Consider the following 26,871-nt stretch of genomic DNA (forward strand, 5'->3'; position numbering starts at 1 on the left):
GAGGGAAGCATTGAATCACTTTGGAGTTAGCAATTAAAGTGATCTTTTTAGGGTACTTGGGCCAAGAAGTTATTGCATACATGCCCACCATCGGTATTTTTGGGCCAAGTCCACATCAGTGTTTGCTGACAAAAATTAGTGCAAGCCATCCCTCTTGCCACATGATGTCACTTCTGCTGAAGTAATGCTGTTCATCAACATGATTTCAGTCACTGTATACAGATAGGAATTAGTTGTGAATGCAAGAACCAAAGTCAATACAGTTAGCAGCAGTTTTCTGGAAGGAGGGGCACTGAAGGAAAATTGAAGGCAGAAATTAATGGCAATGAATAGCGGAAAGTAAAGTAAATGAAAATAAAGCAGAAGCTATCAGACATAACCATTGAAAGGAAAAAAGGGAGAAGATAGAAACTGCACTTTGAGTGGTGAACGAAAGTCAACTCCAGCAGTAGGAAGTGGTGAGAAAAGGTGCTAACATTAACAAATGTGTAGTGGAAGGTAGAGGAGTATTAATTTATACTGAACAGTTAAAATTGGAGAAATGTGTTAAAAATGGATGTGGGCCTCTGCAGGAGAACAATGGCTCAGTGGTTCATGTAGTAAGAAGGATTTATCAGAAATATGTATTTTATCATGTAATTATACTGTTATAAATGCATATTTTCACCAAGTCCAATTCACCCATTGCTTGTTTGCTAATGCACATTGCTCCCAACTAACATGCTTAAAATTCTCACCTGCAAACTCCTTGCCACTCTATATCTCTACAATGTCTTACAATCTGTTCAAGGTCTCTGGAGTCAACCAGTTCAGGTTTCTTATGCATCCTTAATTTCCATCTCTCCACTGACAACGGCCATGCCACCAACTGCATCGGCCCCAAGCTGTGTTTTGTTTTCTCTAATTTCTCAACTTATCTCCCATTCTGTCCTCCTTTATAGTTTTTAAAGACAATTTTTTGCTCAAATGTTTGCTAACCTGCCCTACTTTTTTGTTTTTGTGGATTGATGTCAACTTCTTTGAGATACAAATTCTGTGTGACATTCTATGAAGTGCTTGGGATGAATTTGCTCTCACTGTAACGATCTCCTCTGTGAGGACTCATTTTAACTTGCTTAAATAAGTGATTCAAATTGAAATGGCTGACAACCATTCATGATCTGGATTAGTGGTGCTGGAAGAACACAGCAGTTCAGGCAGCAACCGAGGAGCAGGAAAATCGATGTTTCAGGCAAAAGCCCTTCATCAGAAAAAGAGCATTCATGGTCTGTGTGAATCACAAAAATGTTATTAAGCCCTGTTGTCATTTCTAAAACTGTTCATTATGCCAAGATCATATTGGATTGCAAACATTCTTTTCTCTACCGCAGACTGTCTTCGTAAAATCAATTCACCTGTCTTTTATAACCCCCACCTCGAACAATGCACTCATGGAGCTCATGGACGACTTCACAATTAAGATTGAAACCATCCAATCACTTGTGTCTAATTCTCTACCTTCCCCCAATCCACATGGGCAAACTTCTTCTGAAGTTCCAGAAGGATTCCCTCAACATGGGAGATGGATTTTAGCAGAGAATAGTAGAACTCATCATCTGAACCTGCCAAATTGGGCAGCGAATGGCTTAACCAGTTATCCATGTTAATTCAAATTTATATCCCTTCGATTTAAGGATGTGGAGATGAGGGTCGTGTGATGGAGAAGGGTTAGGATGAACAAGTAATGTGTTTAGTTGGGAGTGTGCTGTTAAATGCTGAAGTGAAGATGTGGCTTAGCAAGTTAGTAGCTGCAGAGATGCAATGCTGAGTATTGGCCCAAAGTTCAGACACTGAAAGTGCAATTATGAACAAATTGGGTTAGATTTTGATGGGTGCCAATACAGCAGGAATTACAGTTGCGTCATGGAATATGGCTGGAGTAATACAATGAAATTATCAGTGATCAGGGTCAAGGGTATTTTTTCAGATTTCAGTTATAGATAAAATGTACAAATGACTTGTTATAATTAAATATATGCCAAATGAAGTTGTATGAGTCTTTACATCTCAGTAATACCTAATTTCTGTTTATTTGTTTATGGGATATGGGTGTCGCTGGTTAGACCAAAATTTATGGCCCATCTCTCATTTCCCTAGAAAAGGTGTGTTTGCTTTCTTGAACCCCCATGTCCTTCAGGTGTGACTTTGAGGAGAACTTGTAGATAGTGTTCCCATACAGTTTCTATTTTTCTCCATCTGATTGTAGTTGGGGAGATCACAGACTTGGAACATATTGCCAAAGGAACCCTGGGCAAGTTTCCATAGTGTAGATTGTAGATGGTACACACTGTTGATGCTGTATGCGTATTGATGATGGTGAAAATGAAGTTGTTTGGTGGGTGGCGTACTAATCATACAGGCTGCCTTTGTCCTTGACATCCGACATATATCACCTCAGAATATCATTGTGGCATATCTTCAAACAACTTACAGTATGGATAAGGATCTGCAATTCAATATTGCACTTCATAGCACACTGGTAGCTATCATTGGAATGGTGCTGCAGAACACTTTCATAAAGGTTTGAGCAAATAGCTCATGAAATAAACCAGGGAGCATGTCAGGGCTGCTTGCTCACTATCGTAATGCTCAATCGCTCTATGCCTATTTCTGTTCTCGTAGCGTTCATGCCTTGCCTTGCTTTTTTTAACTTTGCCCTCGTAGCCAGAGCTAACAGGCTCACAGTACTTCTACCTTGACTTGCTTCTTAACACAGACACAAAACTAGATAATATGCCTTGGCTGCCTGCAGTCATCACACAAGGGGGTAGACCTGTTTCTCTATGGCATTGTGTTACATCAGTCTCACACTTATGCATATAGTGCTGTCATGTACTGCATTCACACTGTGTGTACCTCAATCAAATGTCCATGTCTCAAGGTTAATGAAGAGTTAGCCTCGGTCAAGTGAAAGCATCCTTCAATGAGGATGTTCCAGAGCAGTAAGTCAAGGACACAGTCCTGGTCAGGATCCTGCCATTAGTCAGGCACCAAACATTCATCTTCGCTATTTCTGCCATATTGTAGGCTGTTTTCTTTTGTAATGAGACACAAGCTGTGTTCCGCAAGGATCTGTTTTAGGACCATTGCTGTTTGTTATTTTTATAAATGACCTGGAGGAGGGGCTAGAAGGTTGAATGAGCAAGTTTGCGGATGATACGAAAGTCGGTGGAGTTGTTGACAGTGAGGAAGGATGTGGCAGGTTACAGCAGGATATAGATAAGCTGCAGAGCTGGGCAGAAAGGTGGCAAATGGAGTTCAATGTAGGTAAGTGTGAAGTGATTCACTTTGGTAAGAGTAACAAGAAGATGGGGTACTGGGCTAATGGTCAGATACTTGGTAGTGTGGATGAGCAGAGGGATCTTGATGTCCATGTACACAGATCTCTGAAAGTTGCCACCCAGGTAAATAGTGCTGTGAAAAAGGCATATGGCGTACTGGCTTTTATTGGTAGAGGAATTGAGTTCCGGAGTCCTGAGGTCAGGTTGCAGTTGTATAAGACTCTGGTGCGGCCGCATCTGGCGTATTGTGTGCAGTTTTGGTCGCCAGACGATAGGAAGGATATGGAGGCACTGGAACGGGTGCAGAGGAGGTTTACCAGGATGTTGCCAGGTATGGTAGGAAGATCGTATGAGGAAAGGCTGAGGCACTTGGGGCTGTTTTCATTGGAGAAAAGAAGGTTTAGGGATGACTTGATAGAGGTGTACAAGATGATTAGGGGTTTAGATAGGGTTGACCATGAGAAATGTTTTCCACGTATGGAGTCAGTTATTACGAGGGGGCATAGCTTTAAATTAAGGGGTGGTAGGTATGGGATAGATGTTAGGGGTAGATTCTTTACTCAACGAGTCGTGAGTTCATGGAATGCCCTGCCAGTAGCAGTGGTGGACTCTCCCTCTTTATGGGATTTAAACGGGCATTGGATAGACATATGGAGGATAGTGGGCTAGTGTAGGTTAGGTGGGCTTGGATCGGCGCAACATTGAGGGTCAAAGGGCCTGTATTGCGCTGTATTTTTCTATGTTCTATAAGGAGGGATTGAGTGAAATGAAAATGGCTGGCACAGCTTTTAGACTTGCTGCTGTAGTGATTGTAACAAGGTCAGCCAGGTGAACCTTATAGACTGAGTTCCCTGATTGGGGCTGTTAATCTGTTCCAACTGGGGAGTCCTGGCTGACAGATAAGATTGGGGATGTTAGGCATCCTGTTATTTGAGTAAAAAGTGAGGTCTGCAGATGCTGGAGATCAGAGCTGAAAAAGTGTTGCTGGTTAAAGCGCAGCAGGTCAGGCAGCATCCAAGGAACAGGAAATTCAACGTTTCGGGCATAAGCCCTTCATCAGGCTTTTTATAAAAAATAGATCGAGGGCGGGTAAGAGGCCAGCACGGGGTGTCCAGGTGGATGGGGTGTGTTGGAGGCGGGAGAAGGGGTCGTCAGAGGGTGGGCGGGAGTCTTGGTTGTAAAAGTAGGCACAGAGGCGAAGGCGGCGGAAGAATTGTTCAATATCTCACCGCGTGTTGAACTCATTATTCCGAGGGCGTAGGGGAATGAAGGGGAGGCCTCTGCTGAGGACTGATCTTTCATGCTCAGAGAGGGCGAGGTCTGGAGGGATGGTGAAGATCCGACAAGGCTGGAAGCTAGGACCTGGTGTGGGACTGGAGCTGGGAGTGGGGGCGGGGTTAGGGGCAGGGGAGGGGACGGAGATCGACGTAGGGGCGGGGTTAGACGTGGTGACGAAGCTTGGTGTGGGGGCGGGGTCACGTGTGGTGACGGAAGTCGGCGTGGGGGCGGGGTTACGCGTGGTGACAGAAGTCAGCGTGGGGGCGGAGAAACCTGAGGCATTGTGGTCGTGCAGGTTAGTGATGTCACTGGGGGCAGAAGTGGCTGCGGCGACAGCAACCGAAGGGGCGGAAATGGTTGTGGTGACGAAAGAAACGTTGTCATTCCCGATAGCCGCGGGGGTCGCAAATCTGTCGGTGATCTTCCTGGCTATCGTGGAAGCGGTTGTCTGGGTGGCGATCGCCGGGGCGGTTGTCTGGGCGGCGATTGCAGAGGCTGCGAGGTCGGTGGGGGCGGAAGTGACGTCACGGTCGTCGTTGGCTGTTGGTGCCGTGGGCGCTGTAGCGACCGCGTGTGTAATGGCGTCCGACAGATTGCAGAGGCCGATGGAAGATTCTGGAACAGTTGAGGAACCACGAGTGTGGAGGTAAGTACATGAAAGTTTTCGGTACTTACTGTCTTTAATTTCTGATATGGCTAGGAAGAACTGTTTGTTTAGTGTATGGATTCTTCTGTAGATGAAGAACAGTAGAGGTCCTTTTGCCTGATGAAGGGCTTATGCCCGAAACGTCGAATTTCCTGTTCCTTGGATGCTGCCTGACCTGCTGCGCTTTAACCAGCAACACTTTTTCAATCCCGTTATTTGAGAACTGGCTCCGAAGGAGCTGGGCCAGTGTCAAAGATTCTCCACAAGGAAATAAATGATAAATTGGTGACAGGATACCGACCACTGTGGAGTTATTTCAGTGGTGACGAGAGCAAAACTTGCTCCAAAGGAATTTGCTCGCAACAGTTGTCTTTAAGTTGCAGTAAGCATTTTTGGCATCATACCATTATTTGGGAAGCTTGACTCATTCAATGCTGCCCTTGATGACTGGGCTCAGTATGTGGAAAGCCTGCAGTATTTTTTTCCAGGCAAATGACATTGGGGTAGATGAAAAGCAACAAGTAATTCTCCTGACCGCTTGTGCTCCTACAGCTTTTTTGGTTGTTGGGAGCCTAACTTTCCCTAAGGCATGAGATATTAAAACTTTTGAAGGGTTGATGGATTTAATAAAGGAATATTACAACTCAAGCTGCCTCTTTTGTCACCATTGTTTGTACTCGGCAATTCAAGAATCAGAGGAATCTGTATTAAGATTTTTGACGAGGTTAAGATGACTGGCAGAGTCTTGTGACATTGTTTAATCCTGAATGAGATGCTCAGAGACTGTTTGGTATGTGAGATTAATGAAGTAACTGTGCAAAGGCGCCTACAAGCTGAAGCCCAACTGGACATCGAACAGCTGGCTTTATCATTGGGAAATGCGGCAAGTGAATAATAAGCTTTGCATGTCATTTCTTAGATTAGATTACTTACAGTGTGGAAACAGGCCCTTTGGCCCAACAAGTCCACACCGACCCGCCGAAGCGCAACCCACCCATACCCCTACATTTACCCCTTACCTAACACTATGGGCAATTTAGCATGGCCAATTCACCTGACCCACACATCTTTGGACTGTGGGAGGAAACCGGAGCACCCGGAGGAAACCCACGCAGACACGGGGAGAACGTGCAAACTCCACACAGTCAGTCGCCTGAGTCGGGAATTGAACCCGGGTCCACCCACTTCATTCCAGATGAGCTTGGGGGAAACCACTTGAATGAAGGCAAATGTGTAGCATCACTCAGCATATCCTGAACAGAGGGACTGTAGGTCAGTCCACAGCGAAACCCCAAAACAAAGCCAAGCCTTACCCAAACAGTTAAAATTTTCTTCAGGATCCAGGTTGGCAAGCCATTTTTAATGTTGCTGGTATGCAGACTTGAAACAGCAAAAGCATCCCACTAGACCTAAATTGAGTAAAAGAACTCATAGGCTGGTATTCACTTTTCATGTTGGGTATTTTTGCCTTAAAATGTTTTTCGAAAATGCAATGAAAATAAATAGTAGCATGTGCCCTAATTAGTTCCTAAATACATTGCTCCAGAAAACTACCTCAAACATATTCCAGGATTTCATCTTTTCATCTGCCACATTCATGCTCATTCAGTTTATCTGATATATGTATAGATGGAAGTCACCTATGATTAGATGCATCACTAATTTCCTGACTTATTACAGAGGAACCTCGATTATCCAAATATCAATTATCCAAATATCGGATTATCTGGAGGCGATCTCAAGATCCCAGTAGAAACATTACATCAAAGAGGTGTTTCAACCCAATCGCGTCTTTTGTTTACAATGATTAAAAACTCTCTCGGCTCACTAAAATGCTGCGAAGAATAGCCCTGGACATCGATGGGAGCCCAGACACTGGCTCCAAATGACTGACCTCCTGCCCTCCCCCTCTCTCCACACTTTCCCTGGAGTTCTACACAGGCATGTACCCTAAACTCCCCTTCCCCAGATAATCTCTCCAACATTGTCCTGTACAGGGCAGAGGTGGAACTTGTCAAAACTGTGTGTGTGTGTGCGCGCGCGCGCACTGTTTTGACATATACCCCACAAAGGCAGCAGCAGTCTTACTGTTGGTGTCCACTGTGGCTGCCCAAGGAGGAGCTGATGGGGGTGGGGAGAAATTGGAGAGGTGGCAGCCAGGGCAGGGGGTCGGACAGTGGGGTAGGGGACACGGTGCTGAGCCAGGATTGCGGGTGGGCGGACAGGCAGTGGGGTGGTGTTGGGGGAGGTGGGTGGGGTTGAGGGGGCACTATTGGATGGAGATGGAGTGGTGGGCAGGGATGGGCTATGCTGCAGTCTCTGAATGGGAAGCAGACTTAACAGAAAACGCTGAATCCTAGAGGAGAGACATTGAATCAATTAATCGAATAATCAATTATCTGAACGAAATAGTGTCTGCTCATCTCATTCAGATAATCGAAGTTCCTCTGTACATACTTTTCAATACCCCTACTAATTGTCACCTTATAAGCTATTCCTACTATGTTTGTGGTGCCTTGCTGTTTCTTAGCTCCACACAAACGTTCAACATGCTGTTCTTTTAATCAGACATCCCATCTCATTAATAGACTGGGCCTGTCCTTTATTATCAGTACTACCTCACCTCCTTTTCCTTTTTGCCTACTCCTCCAAATTGTCAAAAGCATTTAATATTAAATTTTCAGTCTTGGTCACGCTGTAGCGACAGCTCCATACTGGCAGTTACATCAGATCATTTTATTTGTATTAGCACCTTTAATTCTTCTATCTCATAGCAAATGTGGTGTGCATTCGGATGGAATACTTTTAATTCTGCCTATTTAACACTATTCTAAAGTTTGAACTTGGCTGATTCCTTGATTTATTCCTATTACTTTCCACTTTCATTTACAGCTTTCATACTTTCCATAAACAACTTTTCTCTTGTTCTATCAGAATTCCCTCCCATCAACCTGACAAGGCAGTTTAAATCCCTCCTAACAGCACTAGCAAATCTCCCTGCCAGGAAGGTGTTCTCAATCCTGTTAAGGGGAAATCCATCCTTCTTGTTAAGGTCCCAGTGTCCCAGAATCTAAAGCCCCCCTTTCTGCCTCATCTTTCCAGCCAAGAGCAATGTGTTCATTTGCTCAGTATTACTATTTCTGTGCTGACTAGCACATGGTACTGGTCTTTGCCTGGCACTTGTGTGTCGGGAATGTAACTTGCCACTTTATCACTTGGAGCGTGGATGTTGTCAGATCATGTTGTTTGTGTTCGCATATGTTGGCTTTCCTAGCTAGTGGAATTGAGTACAGAACCACAGATGTCTTGCTGCAATCATTTAGGACTTTCCTGAGATCATTCCTGGAATATTATGTGCATTTTTTTCTCACCTGAGGAAGGACCCTCTTGCTATAGAGGAAATCCAGTAAATGTTTACCAAACTGATACCTGAGCTAGCAGGACTGATTTATGAGAAGAGATTAAATCTGTTAGGATTTTATTTACTGGAGTTCAGAAAAATGAGGAAGTTCTCATAGAAACCTATAAGATTCTAATAAAACTAGACAGGTTTGATGCAGGAAGGATATTCCCAATGATGCAAAGTCCAAAGCCGGGTGTAAAGTCTAAAGATAAGGGGTAAATCCTTTAGCACTGAGATGAGAAGAATTTTTTTTTCACCCAAAGAGTCATGAGCCTACGGAATTTGCTACCACTAGAAGGAATTAAGGCCAGAATTATGTATGATTTAAAGAAGGAGCTGAATAAGGCATTTGGGGCTAAAAGGGATCAAAGGTCATGGGGGAAAAGCAGGCTGTTGAGTTGGATGATCAGCCACGATCATATTGAATGGCAGAGCAGGCCCAAATGGCTGAATGGCCTACTCCTCCCATTTTCAGTGTTTCTAAATATGATTATGTTTACTTGCTGAATTGTCTTCTGTGTCATTTAATGCCTTCATAAAATTGTAATTCTTGGCCTCTGTGTGTTTCAAAGTCTGGGCTTTGATAGACTATTTTTACCTCACAAGATAAGCATATAGAACATAGAACATTACAGCGCAGGACAGGCCCTTCGGCTCTCGATGTTGCGCCGCCCTGTCATACAAATCTGAAGCCCATCCTACCTACACTTTTCAATATACGTCCATTTGCCTGTCCAATGACGACTTAAATGCACTTAAACTTGGTGAATCTACCACCGTTGCAGGCAAAGCATTCCATACCCTTACTACTCTCTGAGTAAAGAAACTATCTCTGACATCTGTCTTATACCTGTCTCACCTCACTTTAAATTTGTGTCCCCTCGTGTTTGCCGTCCCCATACTTGGAAAAAGGCTCTCCCTGTCCACTCTATCTAACCCTCTTATTATCTTGTATGAACAAAGCTTTCTATCTTAACTGTGTATTCAGAATATATGCTGGTTGCTGAATTTCTCAGATAATAAGGAATATTGGGGCAGTGCTGCAGGCACTGAAGGCATCAGTAAGAAGCTTTGTTTGTGACAGTTTGGAAGAGTCATGGGTGTTAGCATCTCATTTTCCCAAGTAGCTACCTATTACCCTATGCAGTTAGATTCTAATAACCTGCATAACTGTCAAGTTCACCTAGAATATTCTACTCCTCCTGTTTCAAAACACTCTAATCATTCTTCCTATACTTAGAAGTTTCTTTTCCAAGATGTCTCCCCTCCAGAACCGTAACATCTCCTCTCAGTGATCATAAATTACTAACACATGTTTCAATGATCTCAACCATTTTCAGTGTTGCCAGATCCTTAGACTTTTAAGACACGAATTAGGAGCAGGAGTAGCTTATTTTGGCTTTCAGGTCTGTAGTGCCATATGATAAAGTTCATGGTTGATCTAATTGTGGCCTCTATTTTCCTATCTGTTCCCTGTTCCCTTGCCTCCTTTGTTAGTAAGGACCTCTTATTTTAAAGTTATGTCCCTAGCTGTATTCTCTTCTGTACCAGGACTCATGCTTTCAACACTCACCCTGTCAAATTCTTACAGAAGCATGTATGTTTGAATGAAATTACCTCACTTTCTTTTGAACTCCAGTGGATATAGAGCATAGAATGTTACAGCACAGTACAGGCCCTTTGGCCCTCGATGTTGCACTGACCTGTGAAATTAATCTGATACCTATCTAACCTGCACAGTTCCATTATTATCCGTATGTATGTCCATGGGCCCAGTCTATCCAGCCTTTGCCCATAAGACAACCTCTTCATCTCAGGAATCTGTCAAGTGAACCTTTTCTGAATGGCTCGCGCAGTTATGACCTTCTTAAGGATAAGGAGACCAAAAATTTACAAACTACTCACGTGTGGTGTTGCAAATACCTGCTACAACTCTTAACAAAGCTTCCCTACTTTTATAATGCATTTCCTTTGCAATAAATGGTCACATTGCATTTGTCTTCCTTATCACTCACTGTAACTGCATATCGACATTTTTGAGATTCATGAACCTGGGCACCCAGATCTCTACCATGTTTATGCGATCTCTTTTTGTTTAAATGATATGTTGTTTCCTGTGCTTCCTGCAAAAGTGGACAGTTCTCCCTTTCCCCAAAATAACTAGCACATCCTAAGCCACTGGTCCAACTTTTGTACCATTGGAACTCATATACTTGGACACCCTGATCCCCCTATCACATAGACTTATGAAGTTTATTTCTGTTTAAATAATATGTTGCTTTCAATTCTTCCTGCCAAAATGGACAAGTTTTCTAGCTCCCTTTGACACTGGATTCCTTAGCATTTGAAGATGTTTCCTCTCCAGTATTTAAAGAAATCCAAATTCCTCACACCATCATTCTCTAATTACCGTTACACAGAAACCCTTTCCCCTTGATGTTGCTTTGAGATCTCATAGCTACCCAATGTTAGTGATACCATGTCTCTGGTTATGTTGCTTGACATTATGACCCAATACATATAATACCATGAGAGATTCGATCATTGAAAAGTACGGTTATTAATGATGTGTTTATATAATCAATTTCAGATAAATAACTGTCTAATAAATAGCATAGCTATAAATGTAATCAATGAAGATCAGGCTGGCTTATGCTGAGGTCTGACTTTTTGACAGCATATTTAGCTGGGCTTCAGTAGAACTGTTCCAACCACACTGGGCCTGAACTAAGAGTTCAGATTGCTAGTGCTACATCCAATATGAAGGTTATTTTTAATTTTTAATCAAAAGGGGAAAGAAATCCTTGGCAATTTGCATAACAACATACGGAAACTCTATTTTCTGTTAGGTTACTTCTAAGCATTAACAAATGTTATTTTTAACCCAGTTCATGCTTTGGGAAATCTGTTTTACTGAGGGAAATTTTCTTTATGCGTATATTTAATCAATGTGAAGACAATATTGCTCGATAGAATTTTAGTTTAGAATTTTATTTTCCTTTCTTTTCCTCCATTTACAAGCTGATCAGTGGTGTGATGCAGCTCCACAGTGCCAATAGGCTGTAAAGTCATGGGAGTTATCACAAACTGAACGTAATGCTGTCTTCCACCAGATATTCATATGCATGTTTAGGAATTCCAATCGCAATTCCAATTCAGCATTCTTTCAATAAGTTAAGGCATAAAGGTTCCTTATTATACTTTTGAGATCTCTTAAACTTGTCTACACATAATGGATTTAGCCTGTGTCCTTTCATAGTCTGTATTCCTCAGTACCACACAGAAAATGCACTTACCCAATGAAACATCAAAGGAGTCCAGTATCAGTTATATTTAGTCCGTAAGAGAAAAAAACCTCTTTCTAGAACGTAGGTTTGATGTTGGACAGAATTGTATTTTTTTCCAAAGTAACTGCTGTATAGGCAAAATGGAAAAGCACCTGGGAAAATCACAGCAAATATTAGTATGATATATGAATTAATCCCATTTCCATGATAGAGTCTGGTATTTTTATTTTAAATTCATTTATGAGATGAGGGCATCCCTGGCTAGCCCAGCATTTATTGTGCATTTGTAATTGCTCAAAGGGCAGTTAAAAGTCAACCATATTGCTGAGAGTCTCGAGTCATATGTAGGCCAGACTAAGGAGAGATGGCATTTTCCGTTCCTGAAGGATGTTAGTGAACCAGATGGGGTTTTTTTTGACAATCAGCAACTGTTTCATTGTCATCATTAAATCCTTAATTCCAGATTTTTATTTAATTCAAATTCCGTCTGCTATGGCAGAATTTGAACCAGAACATGACCTGGGTCTCTGGATTAACAGTCCAGCAATAATCCCAGTAGGCCATTCAACACAGGATATGAAGGGCAACTTCATTAATTTTAATAATTAGGGTTGTTGTATTCATAAATTACCTTTTATAAAAAGGGTAACAGTTTCATTTTAAGATGACTTCCAGTTGGTTTAAAGAAATGTATGATTTATATGCATATTCTTTAACCCTTCCTTCTAACCGTTTGAATTAGATTCACAGTTAAAGTAAGGCACAATACCGAGAGTTATGAATAATTAATTTCTGTCATTAGTGGACAAAAGGTTTTCACATTTTACAGTCAATCTAAGGAATAGCCATCAGGCTCAGAACCAGAAACCATGTGTCCCGCATCTGTTGGAATTTATTCAGATGAAACTAAACAACAGTAATCCAATAAACATGTTCATCACAGATTTGGAAGCATTCACGAATCTGTACATTTAAACCTTATAAAGAAGATTGATTACAATATGTGGAATTATTGCAAATCCACTCCTTGTATTTCAAAAGTACTTTGTAAGAGTAGGCAAATATGATGAGGAGAGAAGTCCTTTAGGAGCTTGTAATAAATGGAATTCACAGCCAGGCTGCTACCTGTAACTGAATATCACCTGATTCTGATGTCTCAATACCATCACTATTGGATCATTTTTACTAAATTAAAATGTTGTGCCAGTTGAGCTATGTATGGACACTTTGCCTGGAGCACATCTGCTCCTGCATGCTTTTTTTTTATTTTTACTTCTCTTTCACTTCCATGTTTTTCTTTTGTTTTCCTTTGCCTTGGAACCTTTTGCAGTAGGTTAGTAGGTGAAATTAGTGTGGCAGCTACAATGCACCATGCACAGAATGATGACTCCTCATGGCGACAGGAGCTGGTGATGGCAGCAGGGATGTCCTGTTGGCATTCGGAGCTGGTGATGGTAGCACGGATGTCCTCCTGGCATTCGGAGCTGGTGATGGCAGCAGGGATGTCCTCCTGGCATTCGGAGCTGGTGATGGCAGCAGGGATGTCCTCCTGGCATTCGGAGCTGGTGATGGTAGCACGGATGTCCTCCTGGCATTCGGAGCTGGTGATGGTAGCACGGATGTCCTCCTGGCATTCGGAGCTGGTGACAGTAGCAGGGATGTCCTCCCGGCATTCTGAGCTGGTGACGGTAGCAGGGATGTCCTCCCGGCATTCTGAGCTGGTGACGGTAGCAGGGATGTCCTCCCGGCATTCGGAGCTGGTGACGGTAGCAGGGATGTCCTCCCGGCATTCGGAGCTGGTGATGGTATCAGGGATGTGCTCCTGGCATTTGGAGCTGGTTACGGCAGCAGGGATGTGCTCCTGGCATATGGAGCTGGCGATGGCAGCAGCAGCAAAGCTCCTGCAAAGATCAGAGGCAGTGGCAGCAGCAGACCTTTCAAGATGGTAGTGGTAGCAAGGTGACACCTCAGAGGAGAGCGAGGTGGCAGCCTGGTCTGAGCAGTGCAACCAGGGACTCCAGTGGGGACTCTGGGCATTGGAGAGGCAGCAGCTGCAGCATCGGCAGCATCGAGAGCCAGGACAGTTGAGCCAGGAACTCCTGGTTGTGGGGTAGATGTGATTTCAGCACAGGTTTCATTGGTGGACCGGCTCAGGACTGTCTTTCAGATACACCTTTTATTCTTAAACTATTCAAAATGGCGCCAGATTCTAGCAACTGTTGAAGTCTTTCATTGTATTCTATTATTCACTGTAAAATGCAAGTGGTAATAAATAAATCATTCGTAAATCATAGTACCTCAATTACCTCTGACTTCTGAACTCTGCCAAAAATTACTATATCTAGTTTATCCACCAAGTCAATCAGTGTGATCCTGTAGCAGATTTAGGTCAACTCTGTTACCTTCAGGAAATCCTTTGCCATGTCTAAAATGCAAGACAGAATCTTGTACTTTCCTTCAAATCTAGTATCAGCTAACACCACATACAAATACGTTTTGCTCCTCTAACTGGTTCCAACACATCTGTAGTAACCTCTCCACTGATTGAACAAACTCTAGTGTAACTTGCACTTACAATGAGTGACAGGTAGCTTGCTTTTGAAAAGTGCAATAATCCTTACCACAGTCCTTGGTTTTTAAAACAGTCCTTTTCCTATTTCAATCCTCAAACAAAAATGCAAAAGAGTAAAAAGATACAGTTTTTACATAGGTAATAAATGTTGGCCATTCCAGCAACATGCATATCCTATGAAAGAATAAAAATGAGAGCTTTGAACTTGGAAGCGAGAGAGAGAGAGAATGAATGCAATAAATTTAGGGTGGCACGGTGGCTTAGTGGTTAGCACTGCTGCCTCACAGTGCCAGGGACCTGGGTTCGATTCCACCTCTTGCCAATTTGCCATGCCAAATTGCCCATAGTGTTAGATACATTAGTCATGGGTAAATATAGGGTAGGGGAATGGGTCTGGCTGGGTTACTGTTCGGAGGATCGGTGTGGACTTGTGCCGAAGGGCCTGTTTCCACACTGTAGGGAATCTAATCTAAATTAAAATTTCACAGAACATAGCTTTTATACTGACACTGTTTAGGTCAGTTATCAGAGAACAGTGTCCATGAGCCAGCCCACACAGCTTGCACAACTAAATTCAACTCAATTGCCCCAGATTTTGAGCTTTACATGAATTTTTTTCTGGTTCTGTGATTCTGCCAACATAATAACGGAGCCAGATTAAATAATACAATCCCCATAAGTCTGTTTAGAATGCTGTGCCAGAATCTGTTTTATGAAAGTAGGTTCAGAGATTATTACCATGGTTGATGGATGTTAACATGCTGCTTGTTCTCAAGATTTGGATGATGCCTTTATGAGCCATTACTCATTATCATGAGAGTAGCAATGGTTTCATTGGGGAATAGACAAGCTCAGATTTCACAAAAATCCATCAGCTTTTCATGGTAATTTTTGTTTTACTGCGCCAGTGTACAAATTGTTGGGTTTATTGACACAATTTACAATCATTTAATTTGAACTCAACCTATAGGGTGTTAGTCCAACATTCTAGTCACGATACAAGTTTACCCTGGAACCATACATTAAATGTACTAAAATGAGTAATATATAAAAAAAAGTCCATGATGAAGGATTTATTATTATGAATAAATTATTCTAGTTGAGTAACTAAACCAAAGCCTAATGAGGATCAAGACCATAGGTGGGCTAAGTTCTGGCTCTCTTCCAATTTATGCTATTCCTGGCCCTGCAACTCTCTCTCTACCAGCATAACTGTTTTCATTAAGGTGCTGTTTCTCCATTGCTGTTCAACAAAATCATAGTCTATGAAGACCTGAATCAAACAGAATTGAAAACAAATTAAATTGTATCAAAGGCAGTATAATTTTAGATTTGAGTAATTGTCTGCTAATGGTAGAAGGCCCAATATGTGGAATTGATAATAAAATGTGTTCAAAACTTATAAATGCAATAAATTAAAATTGAATATAACATAGCTTTTATACTGACACTCAGAGAGAGAGAGAGAGAAGGGGAGAGAGAGCAAGAAACTGCTTATGTGGAGAAATAGGAACGTATTTCAAGATAGATGGATTACAAGGCTTTTGGTAAAAACAAAAGGAACTGAACTGCATATGGTAATGAAACAGCAAAATATATAAGCCTTTAGGACACAGTACTGAGTTTCACAACTTCAAAGCATGATCTCTGTCCTCCATTTTTTCTTCTCTTTCCCCCTGCCTCTCTCCAAACTCACCACCTCCAACTGTCAGCTGTATCATTGCTTTTACTTTCAGCAAACTGCACCATTTTCTCTTTGTCATACTTATAGTTTATACTAATTGTACTACTTTATCTACTTTCTTTATCATCATTAGAACTCCCTTTGTCTTTTGCTCTGGTCGCACTCGCAATCTGTTCCACTTGCATCACTTCGCCTGCCATAAAAAGCACCATTTTCCAGTTCCTTTCAATTCAGAAGAAGAATCATACCAGACTTAAAACGTTAAGTCTGTTCTCTCTCAACAGATGTTGCCAGAACTGCTGGGTTTCTCCAGCAGTTTGTTTTTATTTCAGATTTCCAACATCCATTGTATTTTGCTACTGTTTCAGCTCTTTCAAGATGTCAACTTAGATTTTTGGGTTTTTGCATGTTGGCATTTATGGTAATCCTATGGAGATTTTAGAATGCCAATGGACTTGCTTTAGCCATTTCAATGTTTAGTTGGATTAGGTTATAGTGACTTTGTGATTAAATGCTGGGCAAGCAACCTAACACCACAAATGTGTCATGGATTTGCGATGTTAAAGAAATGCAACTGGTGAAACACTTTTTTTTCCTCCTATTGTTTATTTATGTTTCTCCTGACTAGTTTCACAATAGTCGAAAACTGGGACATGTAAATTGAATACATGATATTCAGATTCATAAGCAGCACATGCTAAAGCAATGCTGGATAAGATCATAATTATTTTCAAATTTACTTAAATGCCTCAATTGCTTCAATTTAAATGACCGAACTATAGAATATTGCTATGGATGTCTTGTGGGAAATAGTATGATTCATGCTTTTTTAAAAAATTGCACTTTATTCAATAGCTTTGACATTTAATGTATTCTTTTAGGAATGTGGCCCTCTGGAATCTGAAGCCATGGTAATGGGGGTTTTGGATCAATCCTTTGATGTATTGGTTCTACGATATGGTATCCAGAAACGAGTCTACTGTAATGTAAGTATTGTTTATTAAAATGTCTGAAAGGTTAAATATTTTCCAAATTAGTCATTCACTCAGATTATGTTCTGGTGTTTGTTTTGTAGCAGTTTCCAGATATAGAACTGTTAAATCCATTACTTTTAAAACTAATTTTGTCAGAGTAGGCAATTCTTAGAAACCAACAGAATTTTCCAACTCAACAAAAGAACTTTGTAACTACAATTATCAAGATGTCACCCCTCCATTATAACTGATTAACCCCAAAGCTGGCAAAGAGAGACAGATTGCTCTTAAATAGAGTTATGTACACATTTAATTGAGTGCATTAATGTAAACCAGATCAAATATTCCGTATCTAACAGCTCATTAAATAAATCAGACAACAATCTGTTGCTAAGGTGAATTGCTAACATGATTTTTGTTGTTAAGAATAATCTGTTCTGAGACTCATCATATGATTGTGATTCAGTGGTGGCTGTTTAATTGCCCCAAGAGATAACCTTAGATCACTGGGATATGCTGAAGCTGAAGTATAAGTGCAGTAGACAGCCTGTACTTAATAACATTTTATTGCTGAATTCCTCATAAGGCCTTATTAAAAAGTAGATTTTTTCACCCTACACTGGTCATAAGCCAATGAAACTTGTCCTGTAAAGATTGATAATTTGTTTAAAATATTAGTGATCTTGAAAAAAATGTCACAAATTGGATCCATTAAATTTTCAACAAGTTAAAATTTCACTATCTGTAACAAAGCTTTGGCAGAGGTCGGTTACCTCAGGCTGGACAGCTGGTTTACGATGCAGAGTGATGCCAACAGTAGGGGTTTAATTCCCACACCAGTTGACGTTAACATGAATGCCATGCCTTCTCAACCTCACCCCTTTGTGAGCCTCAGGTTAAACTCATCACCAGTTATCTCTTTCTTAAGAGAGAGCAGCCTTGTGACCCTTCAGGATTATGGCAACTTTACCTTAGAATTTTTACATTATGTTTCATGTTATATTATATGAAATAGTTCAGTCAAAGGCAAGGGTATTATATTTGAGAAAAGGAAATTATGAATACATGAGTCATAAATTGGCTGAGCTGGATTGGGAAAATGTATTAAAAGATATGACTGTATGTGTGCAATGGACAGTCTTTAAAAAATTATTACATGGGTTATAGCAACTATACATTCTTTCAAGATGTACAAAGTCAAAACATGCCAGTCAAGTGTGACTGAAAAGAGGAAGTTAAGGTTTGTATAACATTAAAAGAAAACTTTCATGAAGTGGCCAGAAAAAGTACTAAACATGAGGATTGGGAAATTCTTAGAGTACAGCAAAGGAGGACCAAGAAACTGATAGGGAAAGGAAGAACAGATTACAAATGCAATCTTGCAAAATCACATACAAATTGGACTGTAAAAGCCACTACAGGTATGTAAAAAGGAAATGTTGGGTGAAGGAGTTTGGACTCCATTAAAAACAGAGTCACAAGAATTTATAATAGGTAATAAAGAAATGGCCAAGGAGCTACTTTGTGCCTGTTTTCACTGATGAAGGTACAGGAAATGTTCCAAATTGAGAGATCCAAGTGACTAGAGAAAGTGAGGAGTTGAAGGAAATTAGTATTTAAGAAGATTGTACTGGAGAAATTAATGGGACTGAAATTCAATAAGTCTCTGAGACCTGATATTTCATCTCCCAGAGTGTAAGGGAGTTAGATAGTAAATGCACTAATAATCATCTTTCAAAATTCCATCATACTGGAAAGATTCCTGCAGATTGAATACCTATAAATGTCACCCTGCCATTTAAGAAAGGAGCAAAGGAAAAAGCATGACTTTAAGAAAGCTTTTGAAGTTGGTTAGAAATATTGAAGCATATGGTGCAGGAAGTAAGGTATTGACATGAAATTAAACATTGGCTAATGGACAGAAAACAGAGAGTCAGAACAACTGTGTCTTTCTCACATTGGTATTAGATACCACAAGGCTGCAATTGTTCATGTATATCGGTGCCTTGAATGTTGAAACCAAATATGGAATAATTTGAGATTATTCACTTTGACAGGAAGAACAGATATGTTAAGTAATTCTTAAATGGTGAGAGGTTGGAAAGTGTAGATATGCGAGTAAGCTTGACGTCCTTGTCAGTAAGTCACTGGAGGCTAACATGTAGGTGCATTAGGAAAGTTAATACAATCGTAGAATCCCTACAATGTGGAAACAGGCCCTTCAGCCCAACAAGTCCACATTGACCCTCCAAAGAGTAACCTGCCAAGATCCATTTCCCTAACCTATTATCCTATATTTAACCTTGACTAATGCACCTAACCTATACATCCCTGAACACTACGGGCAATTTAGCACAACCAATTCATCTAACCTGCACATCTTTGGATTGTGGGAGGAAACTAGAGCACACGGGGAGAATATGCAAACTCCAACAGACAGTTGCCCAAGGCTGGAAATCAACCTGGGACCCTGGTGGTGAGGCAGCAGTGCTGTCCCATGTTAACTTTTATCATAAGAGGATTTCAATACAGGAGTAGTTAAGTCTAGAGCTTTGGTTAGATCACACCTGACATACTCCGTCCAGTTTTGGTTTCCTTATCTCAGGAAAGATATTGTCAGAGAAATGAAGTTTCATTTCTGTTCCTGGAATGGTAGCATGGAAATGAAGAGAGATTGGGCAAACTGGGGCTGTATTTTCTACAGTTTTGTGGAATGGAAGGTGATCTAATTGAAATCTACAAAATACTTGCAGTGTTAAACAACGTAGATGTCCCTCTTGTTTGAGGAGTCGTGAACCAGGATGCACAATTTACAAACAAGGGGAATGCCATTTGGGACTAAAATTAGGAGATTTTTTTGTTTACACCCAGGGTGGTTAATCTTTTAATTCTCTACCCCAGAGGGCTGTGATAGCTCTGTTTTTGAGTATATTTAAAGTACTGGTTGGCAAGTTATTGATTTCAATGACAGGCGGAGTCATGAGGATAGACTTCAATCAGTCATGATGGTATTAATTGGTGAAGCAGGCTCGATGGACTGAATATCCTGCTCCAGTTCCTATATGACAGTACCATGCATTGGATATTCAGGTCATTTCCGAAGTTGATATAATTTCATAAATTAAAGCACACTGCTGGTACATCATCGGCTGGCCCAACCAGCTATGGCCATACTAGTAGGTGGCAGTAATGTACTTTTGATATGTAATGGATTCTGAAGTATCCTGCTGGTTCCAGTTGTTATCCAAGAAACACACTTTCACTTCACATGGTGATGTCAATGAAATTCACTGCAGATTACCTGAGATACTGTGGTAACGAGACTCGTTTTCCATGGATCTTGAGATGTGTCACCACAGCTTCATGGTCTTAGGATTCAAAGTGCAAACAAAATACCTGTGGGTGAATTTATTTTATTATGTATCACCTGATGAAATAAGGTTTGATTTTTCAAACATGGAAGATGAAAGCAATTTTCGAGAATGCTGTTGGAAAATTAGTACTGCCACTGTTTGTAATTGGTTCGGTTTCTCTCTGTAAATTAAACTCAGCGACTGTGAAATTATTTCAGAAAGCTGCCTTGATTTTTATGTGCTGGTAAGAATTTTAAGAAATTAAGTTTTTACGCGGCATTGAATTATTAAATCAAATTGTTGTAGCATAAACCGAATGTCAATTTAAAAGATGACTTCTCTTTGACTTTTTAATCCTTACACTATTTTGTTTCTGTCAAGTTAAGCACCACGATAACATAATAAATGAGTATAGCCAAAGTAGTCTTTAATCCATTGGTATGCTGTGCTCAACACTCCATCAATCTACCTGGTATATACTAGTGTTGTAATATCACGTTGGATTGGCTTAATTGCAATCTGGATAATATCTTGTGAGCTGTTCATTCAGAGGGACTTGCTGAATTTTTGTAGTTGTCGCTTCTGTAAGGCTGATTTGCACTGAAGAGAATGAGTACTTCAGAAAATGAGATGTATTGGAAACTTAAATGTATTCATACAACTGCAATTAAAGTTTTCAATTCATACTGATAGCTGGAAGATTAGGTGTGTTCCCTAATATGAAAGTGCTCTGTTTTCAATCTGCAAATCATTGCGAATACTTTGGGGAAATTTGTGTGTTGCTCTGAATTCTACTGTAAATTTACTTGAAGAATAAAATTAATCTTTTCAAAACTCTATTGCTCTGCTTAGTCAGCACTGAATACTTGCAAATGTTTCAAGTCAATTTATGTTGGTTAAATGTGGATGCACATTGCTATGGTAATTTAGAAGTGTTATGAATAGAAATTTCCATACTGGAATCTCACTAGGCTGTTATCCATCCAAAAGATCATACAAGTGATTTAAGCAACTTAAGTACAACCTGTGGAAAGGTTAAATGTGCATGGGAAATATTTTCCTCCATTTTAAGTTGCAAGCCTGACTTTCAGCTTTGAAATGTGTGGAAATATTTTGCATAAACATAAATCATTTCATTGTGTACACTTTTCTTCTTCATTGCCACTGCCAAAAGTGTTCTTCCATTCAGTTAATGTTAAATATCCATTTCCTCCTTTGCCTTTGCTGTAGGGCCTTCCTCTCCAAGGATTTACTTTTCACAAAGTAGGAAAGAAGCCTGAACTAAGATTGATGTGGGAACCAGAAACATCGGAGCAGAAGCCAATTTATCAGGTATTTGTTTATGGCTCTGTGACGAGCAACAAATATCTATTGAATTATTGAGATTATTTTGTCACTAGATCTGCAAACGTATTTTCCATTTTGTTACTTTTTAAAAGTGTATTCTTGACATAATTGCATTCTCTGAATTTTGTCAAGGAGGGTGGAAATGGAAAGCTAAGAAGTAGGTGCAGGAAGAAACAATGTGGTCTCCTGAGTCTATTTGACCATTTTGAGATGATTATGGCTATTCTTCTGCTTCAACTCCACTATTTCACCTGTGTCTCACGGTTCGTGATTAGGGACCAACAATCTACATATTAATCTTAACAATAATGAAGATTAAAATATCCACAATGCTCAGAGTCAGAAAAGTCCAAGATTCATAACACTTTCAGGAAGGAATTTTCTCCACATATCCATCCTAAATGTTCAGCCCCTTATCCTGAGACAGTGCCCCATGTTCTAGATTTATCAACAAGGTGAATAACTTCTCAATGTCTTCCAGGCCAATCCCCGTTAAAATTATGTGTGTTTCAATAACATCAATTCTCATCCTTCTGAACTTCAGGAGTTTTGGCCCACTTTACTCAACTCCTCATCATAAGGCAACCCTCTCGTCCCATGTACCTGACTTGAACTGAGATCTATTGCACTTTGCTGCATCATCTCCATGCAGAAATCACTTCTTTAAATATAAAGGTAAAACCAAACAATGTTGTAGTCTGACCAAAGTCCGATATAACTGTTTTCAATGAACTTCAATGAAAAATGCTAATCTCTTTGGATTGTTAATTTAACTATGTTGAGTTCACAAAGTGACAATCTGAGTGCACTTAATGAACATTTTCTGTTGTACTATAATTCTTTGACATTGGAGGGTGACATCCATTTGCCTTCTGAATTACTTACTGTGTCTATATGCTGGCTTAGAACGCCCAAGAATCTGTGAACATCAACAGTTAGAAGCCGTACTTTTCTGTTCTTAGAACCAAAATGAATAACCTCATACTCCCATCTGTCAACTTGCTGCCCATCCACTTAACCAGCACTTTTTTACCCTCTCACAGCTTCTCAACAAGCTTTGTTTTATCAGGAAACTTTAATAATTTACTTTTCATCTCTTCGTCTAACTCATTAGTATAAATTATAATGTGTGATATCAGGAAAATTGCTGGCCTTCCAACTTGAAAATGCCTTATATATCTTTATAATCAGCTTCCTGTCAGTTAACCAATCCCATATCAATCTAATGTAATATTCCAACTGCATGTGCCCTTGACTTGCGAATTTGCCTTAATGTGCGGCATCTTTTGGAAATCCAACCACAGTATATTCCATAAAAACTGAAAGAACTGCCAGTTGTGAGGAAGGGTCACCTGACCTGAAACATTAACTTTGATTTCTCTTCCCAGATGCTGCCAGATCTGCTGAACTTTTCTAGCAACTTCTGTTTTTGTTACAGTACATTACATTACTATGAACTAGATACCCAAAAATACTGACAAACAGCTTCCAGCAATATACTGACAACAAATGTCAAGCCAACTGGCCTGTAGTCCCTTGTTTTCCTCCTTCCATTTTTTTTTGATCAGCATTACAGTGTCACATTTAAATTATCTAAATTCAATGAAAAATGCTAGTTTCTTTGGATAGTTGACTTAGCTATGTTGAGTTCACGAAGTTACAATCTGAGTGCACTTAATGAACTTTTGCAAGTCGTGTTCAAGGTTCACGCATTTTCTTTTATTGCATAAGATAACCATCATTTGTGAAAGAGTACTGCAATTAAAAGAAAAACATTTATAATGGCGCCTACACTTTATTTATTGAGCAACCCTTATTGACTTGGCAATGAACCTTGTTTTTTAGGTAGTAACCATTTTTGCATTGGTGGACATAGTCTTAAAGTCAGACAGCTCAGCCCTGAAGTACAGTGCCATTCTCAAGAAACCAAGTGGAACTCGTGAATAGTCTTATGAACGCTGAAAAATGCTGCTGAAACCAAAGTTACTGTTAACTGGAAATTTTTTTTTAAATACACTAAACATTGTTTAAAAATCAGTAACATTTTAATGGTAATTTTAAGTTTTAGCCGCGTAGAGCTATTGGGGCAAGTTTTAGTTTATGTGCAAATGTGTTGTATGTGGTGGGAAACTTCAAAAATGCATTTTGTTGCATATGTTTTAACAATTGTATTATTTTCATAGTGCATTTTGATGTTGTTAGAAACTGAGGTTAGAGACAAGCAATAATATTTGAAACCAGAGTGTGGTAAACATGAAGTGATATTTAAATCAAGTGTTGTATGATGTGGAATATGTATCTCGACCAGCACTGTGCACAGAGTAATAAGAACTATCTGTTGTAATGTATTCTGAAGCAAATAATAAAACAATGCCTCACTCCAAATATTCAGTTTTTGCAATTTTTACTGGTTAACAGTTTATGTTCTCAATAGCCTAGGCCTTCACATGATTACCACTTGTTTGAACTTGACCCTGTTTTGAAGCCACTTTGCATTACTTGCCAAATCTTAAAAGCCTGGCTTTCCCAGAAATGTGAAGCATACTTCCCACAGAGCACACGATCACAGTAATGTTGAGTTTGGGTGGGTGAGGTGGGAGACAGGACATGCCCTCCTTTTCCAGCAATAGCCCCAATCCAGAGACTTGAACTGAGAATCTAAGCTGATACTTCCGCATAATGTTGAGCAAATTATTGCATTGTTGGCGACTTTCATGAACCTTATCTCACCTGGAGGTCTCCCTGCAACAGCCTCCCAGCTCAAAATACTTCAACTGGAAACAACTTTAGCAATGTTTGATCAACTTTGGCAGGACACCAGCTCGCGGACACCTCCTCCTACTGCACCCTTGACCATGACCCCACCTTCCACCACCAAACCATCATCTCCCAGACCATCCATAACCTCATCACCTCAGGGGATCTCCCATCCACCGCCTCCAACCTCATAGTCCCACAACCCCGCACCGCCCGTTTCTACCTCCTGCCCAAAATCCACAAACCTGACTGCCCCGGCCGACCCATTGTCTCAGACTGCTCCTGCCCCACTGAACTCATCTCCGCATACCTCGACACGGTCCTGTCCCCCTTAGTCCAAGAACTCCCCACCTACGTTCTGGACACCACCCACGCCCTCCACCTCCTCCATGATTTTCGCTTCCCCGGTACCCAACGCCTTATCTTCACGATGGACATCCAGTCCCTGTACACCTCCATCCCCCATCACGAAGGACTCAAAGCCCTCCGCTTCTTCCTTTCCCGCCGTACCAACCAGTACCCTCCCACTGACACCCTCCTTCGACTGACTGAACTGGTCCTCACCCTGAACAACTTCTCTTTCCAATCCTCCCACTTCCTCCAAACCAAAGGAGTTGCTATGGGCACACGCATGGGCCCGAGCTATGCCTGCCTCTTCGTAGGATATGTGGAACAGTCCATCTTCCGCAACTACACTGGCACCACCCCCCACCTTTTCCTCTGCTACATCGATGACTGTATCGGCACTGCCTCATGCTCCCACGAGGAGGTTGAACAGTTCATCCACTTTACCAACACCTTCCACCCCGACCTCAAATTCACCTGGACCATCTCAGACTCCTCCTTCCCCTTCCTCGACCTCTCCATTTCTATCTTGGGCGACCAAATCAACACGGACATCTACTATAAACCAACTGACTCCCACAGCTACCTAGTCTACACCTCCTCCCACCCTGCCCCCTATAAAAACGCTATCCCATATTCCCAATTCCTTCGTCTCCGCCGCATCTGCTCCCAGCAGGACCAGTTCCAATACCGTACAGCCCAGATGGCCTCCTTCTTCAAGGACCGCAGATTCCCCCCAGACATGATCGATGATGCCCTCCACCGCATCTCCTCCACTTCCCGCTCCTCTGCCCTTGAGCCCCACCCCTCCAACTGCCACCAGGACAGAACCCCACTGGTTCTCACCTACCACCCCACCAACCTCCATATACAGCGTATCATCCGCTGTCATTTCTGCCACTTCCAAATGGACCCCACCACCAGGGATATATTTCCCTTCCCTCCCCTATCAGCGTTCCGAAAAGACCACTCCCTCCATGACTCCCTCGTCAGGTCCACACCCCCCACCAACCCAACCTCCACTCCCGGCACCTTCCCCTGCAACCGCAAGAAATGCAAAACTTGTGCCCACACCTCCTTCCTTACTTCTCTCCAAGGCCCCAAGGGATCCTTCCATATCCACCACAAATTCACCTGCACCTCCACACACATCATCTATTGCATCCACTGCACCCAATGTGGCCTCCTCTATATTGGGGAGACAGGCCGCCTACTTGCGGAATGTTTCAGAGAACACCTCTGGGACACCCGGACCAACCAACCCAACCACCCCGTGGCTCAACACTTTAACTCCCCCTCCCACTCCACCAAGGACATGCAAGTCCTTGGACTCCTCCATCGCCAGACCATAACAACACAACGGTTGGAGGAAGAGCGCCTCATCTTCCGCCTGGGAACCCTCCAACCACAAGGGATGAACTCAGATTTCTCCAGTTGCCTCATTTCCCCTCCCCCCACCTTGTCTCAGTCGAATCCCTCGAACTCAGCACCGCCTTCCTAAGCTGCAATCTTCTTCCTGACCTCTCCGCCCCCACCCCACTCCGGCCTATCACCCTTACCTTGACCTCCTTCCACCTATCGCATCTCCATCGCCCCTCCCCCAAGTCCCTCCTCCCTACCTTTTATCTTAGCCTGCTGGACACACTTTCCTCATTCCTGAAGTAGGGCTTATGCCCGAAACGTCGAATTTCCTGTTCCTTGGATGCTGCCTGACCTGCTGCACTTTTCCAGCAACACATTTTCAGCTCTGATCTCCAGCATCTGCAGACCTCACTTTCTCCTCAAGGACTTATACACTTACTGGTAAAGTCCTGGGGAGTGTTGCTGAACAAACAGACCTTGGAGTGCAGTTTCATAATTCCATGAAGGTGGAGTCGCAGCTAGAGAGGCTGGTAACACAGGCAT

The 26,871-nt window shown here is 41.5% G+C and overlaps 1 protein-coding gene across 4 annotated transcripts in view; it reads left to right on the forward strand.

Annotated features, from left to right (window-relative positions):
• Positions 1-24,249, forward strand: part of dis3l2 (DIS3 like 3'-5' exoribonuclease 2) — a 289,701-nt gene extending 265,452 nt beyond the window's left edge. For all 4 annotated transcript variants that reach the window (XM_060834771.1, XM_060834767.1, XM_060834770.1 and 1 more), the window contains 3 exons: positions 17,072-17,176; positions 21,748-21,849; positions 23,710-24,249. In XM_060834771.1, the coding sequence (XP_060690754.1) occupies positions 17,072-17,176; positions 21,748-21,849; positions 23,710-23,811 (309 nt within the window). In that variant the 3' untranslated portion in view covers positions 23,812-24,249. The remainder of the gene's footprint in view (positions 1-17,071; positions 17,177-21,747; positions 21,850-23,709) is intronic.
• Positions 24,250-26,871: the final 2,622 nt, after the last annotated feature.

The sequence above is a fragment of the Hemiscyllium ocellatum genome, chromosome 13 (genome assembly GCF_020745735.1).
Source record: "Hemiscyllium ocellatum isolate sHemOce1 chromosome 13, sHemOce1.pat.X.cur, whole genome shotgun sequence".
NCBI lineage: Eukaryota > Metazoa > Chordata > Chondrichthyes > Orectolobiformes > Hemiscylliidae > Hemiscyllium > Hemiscyllium ocellatum.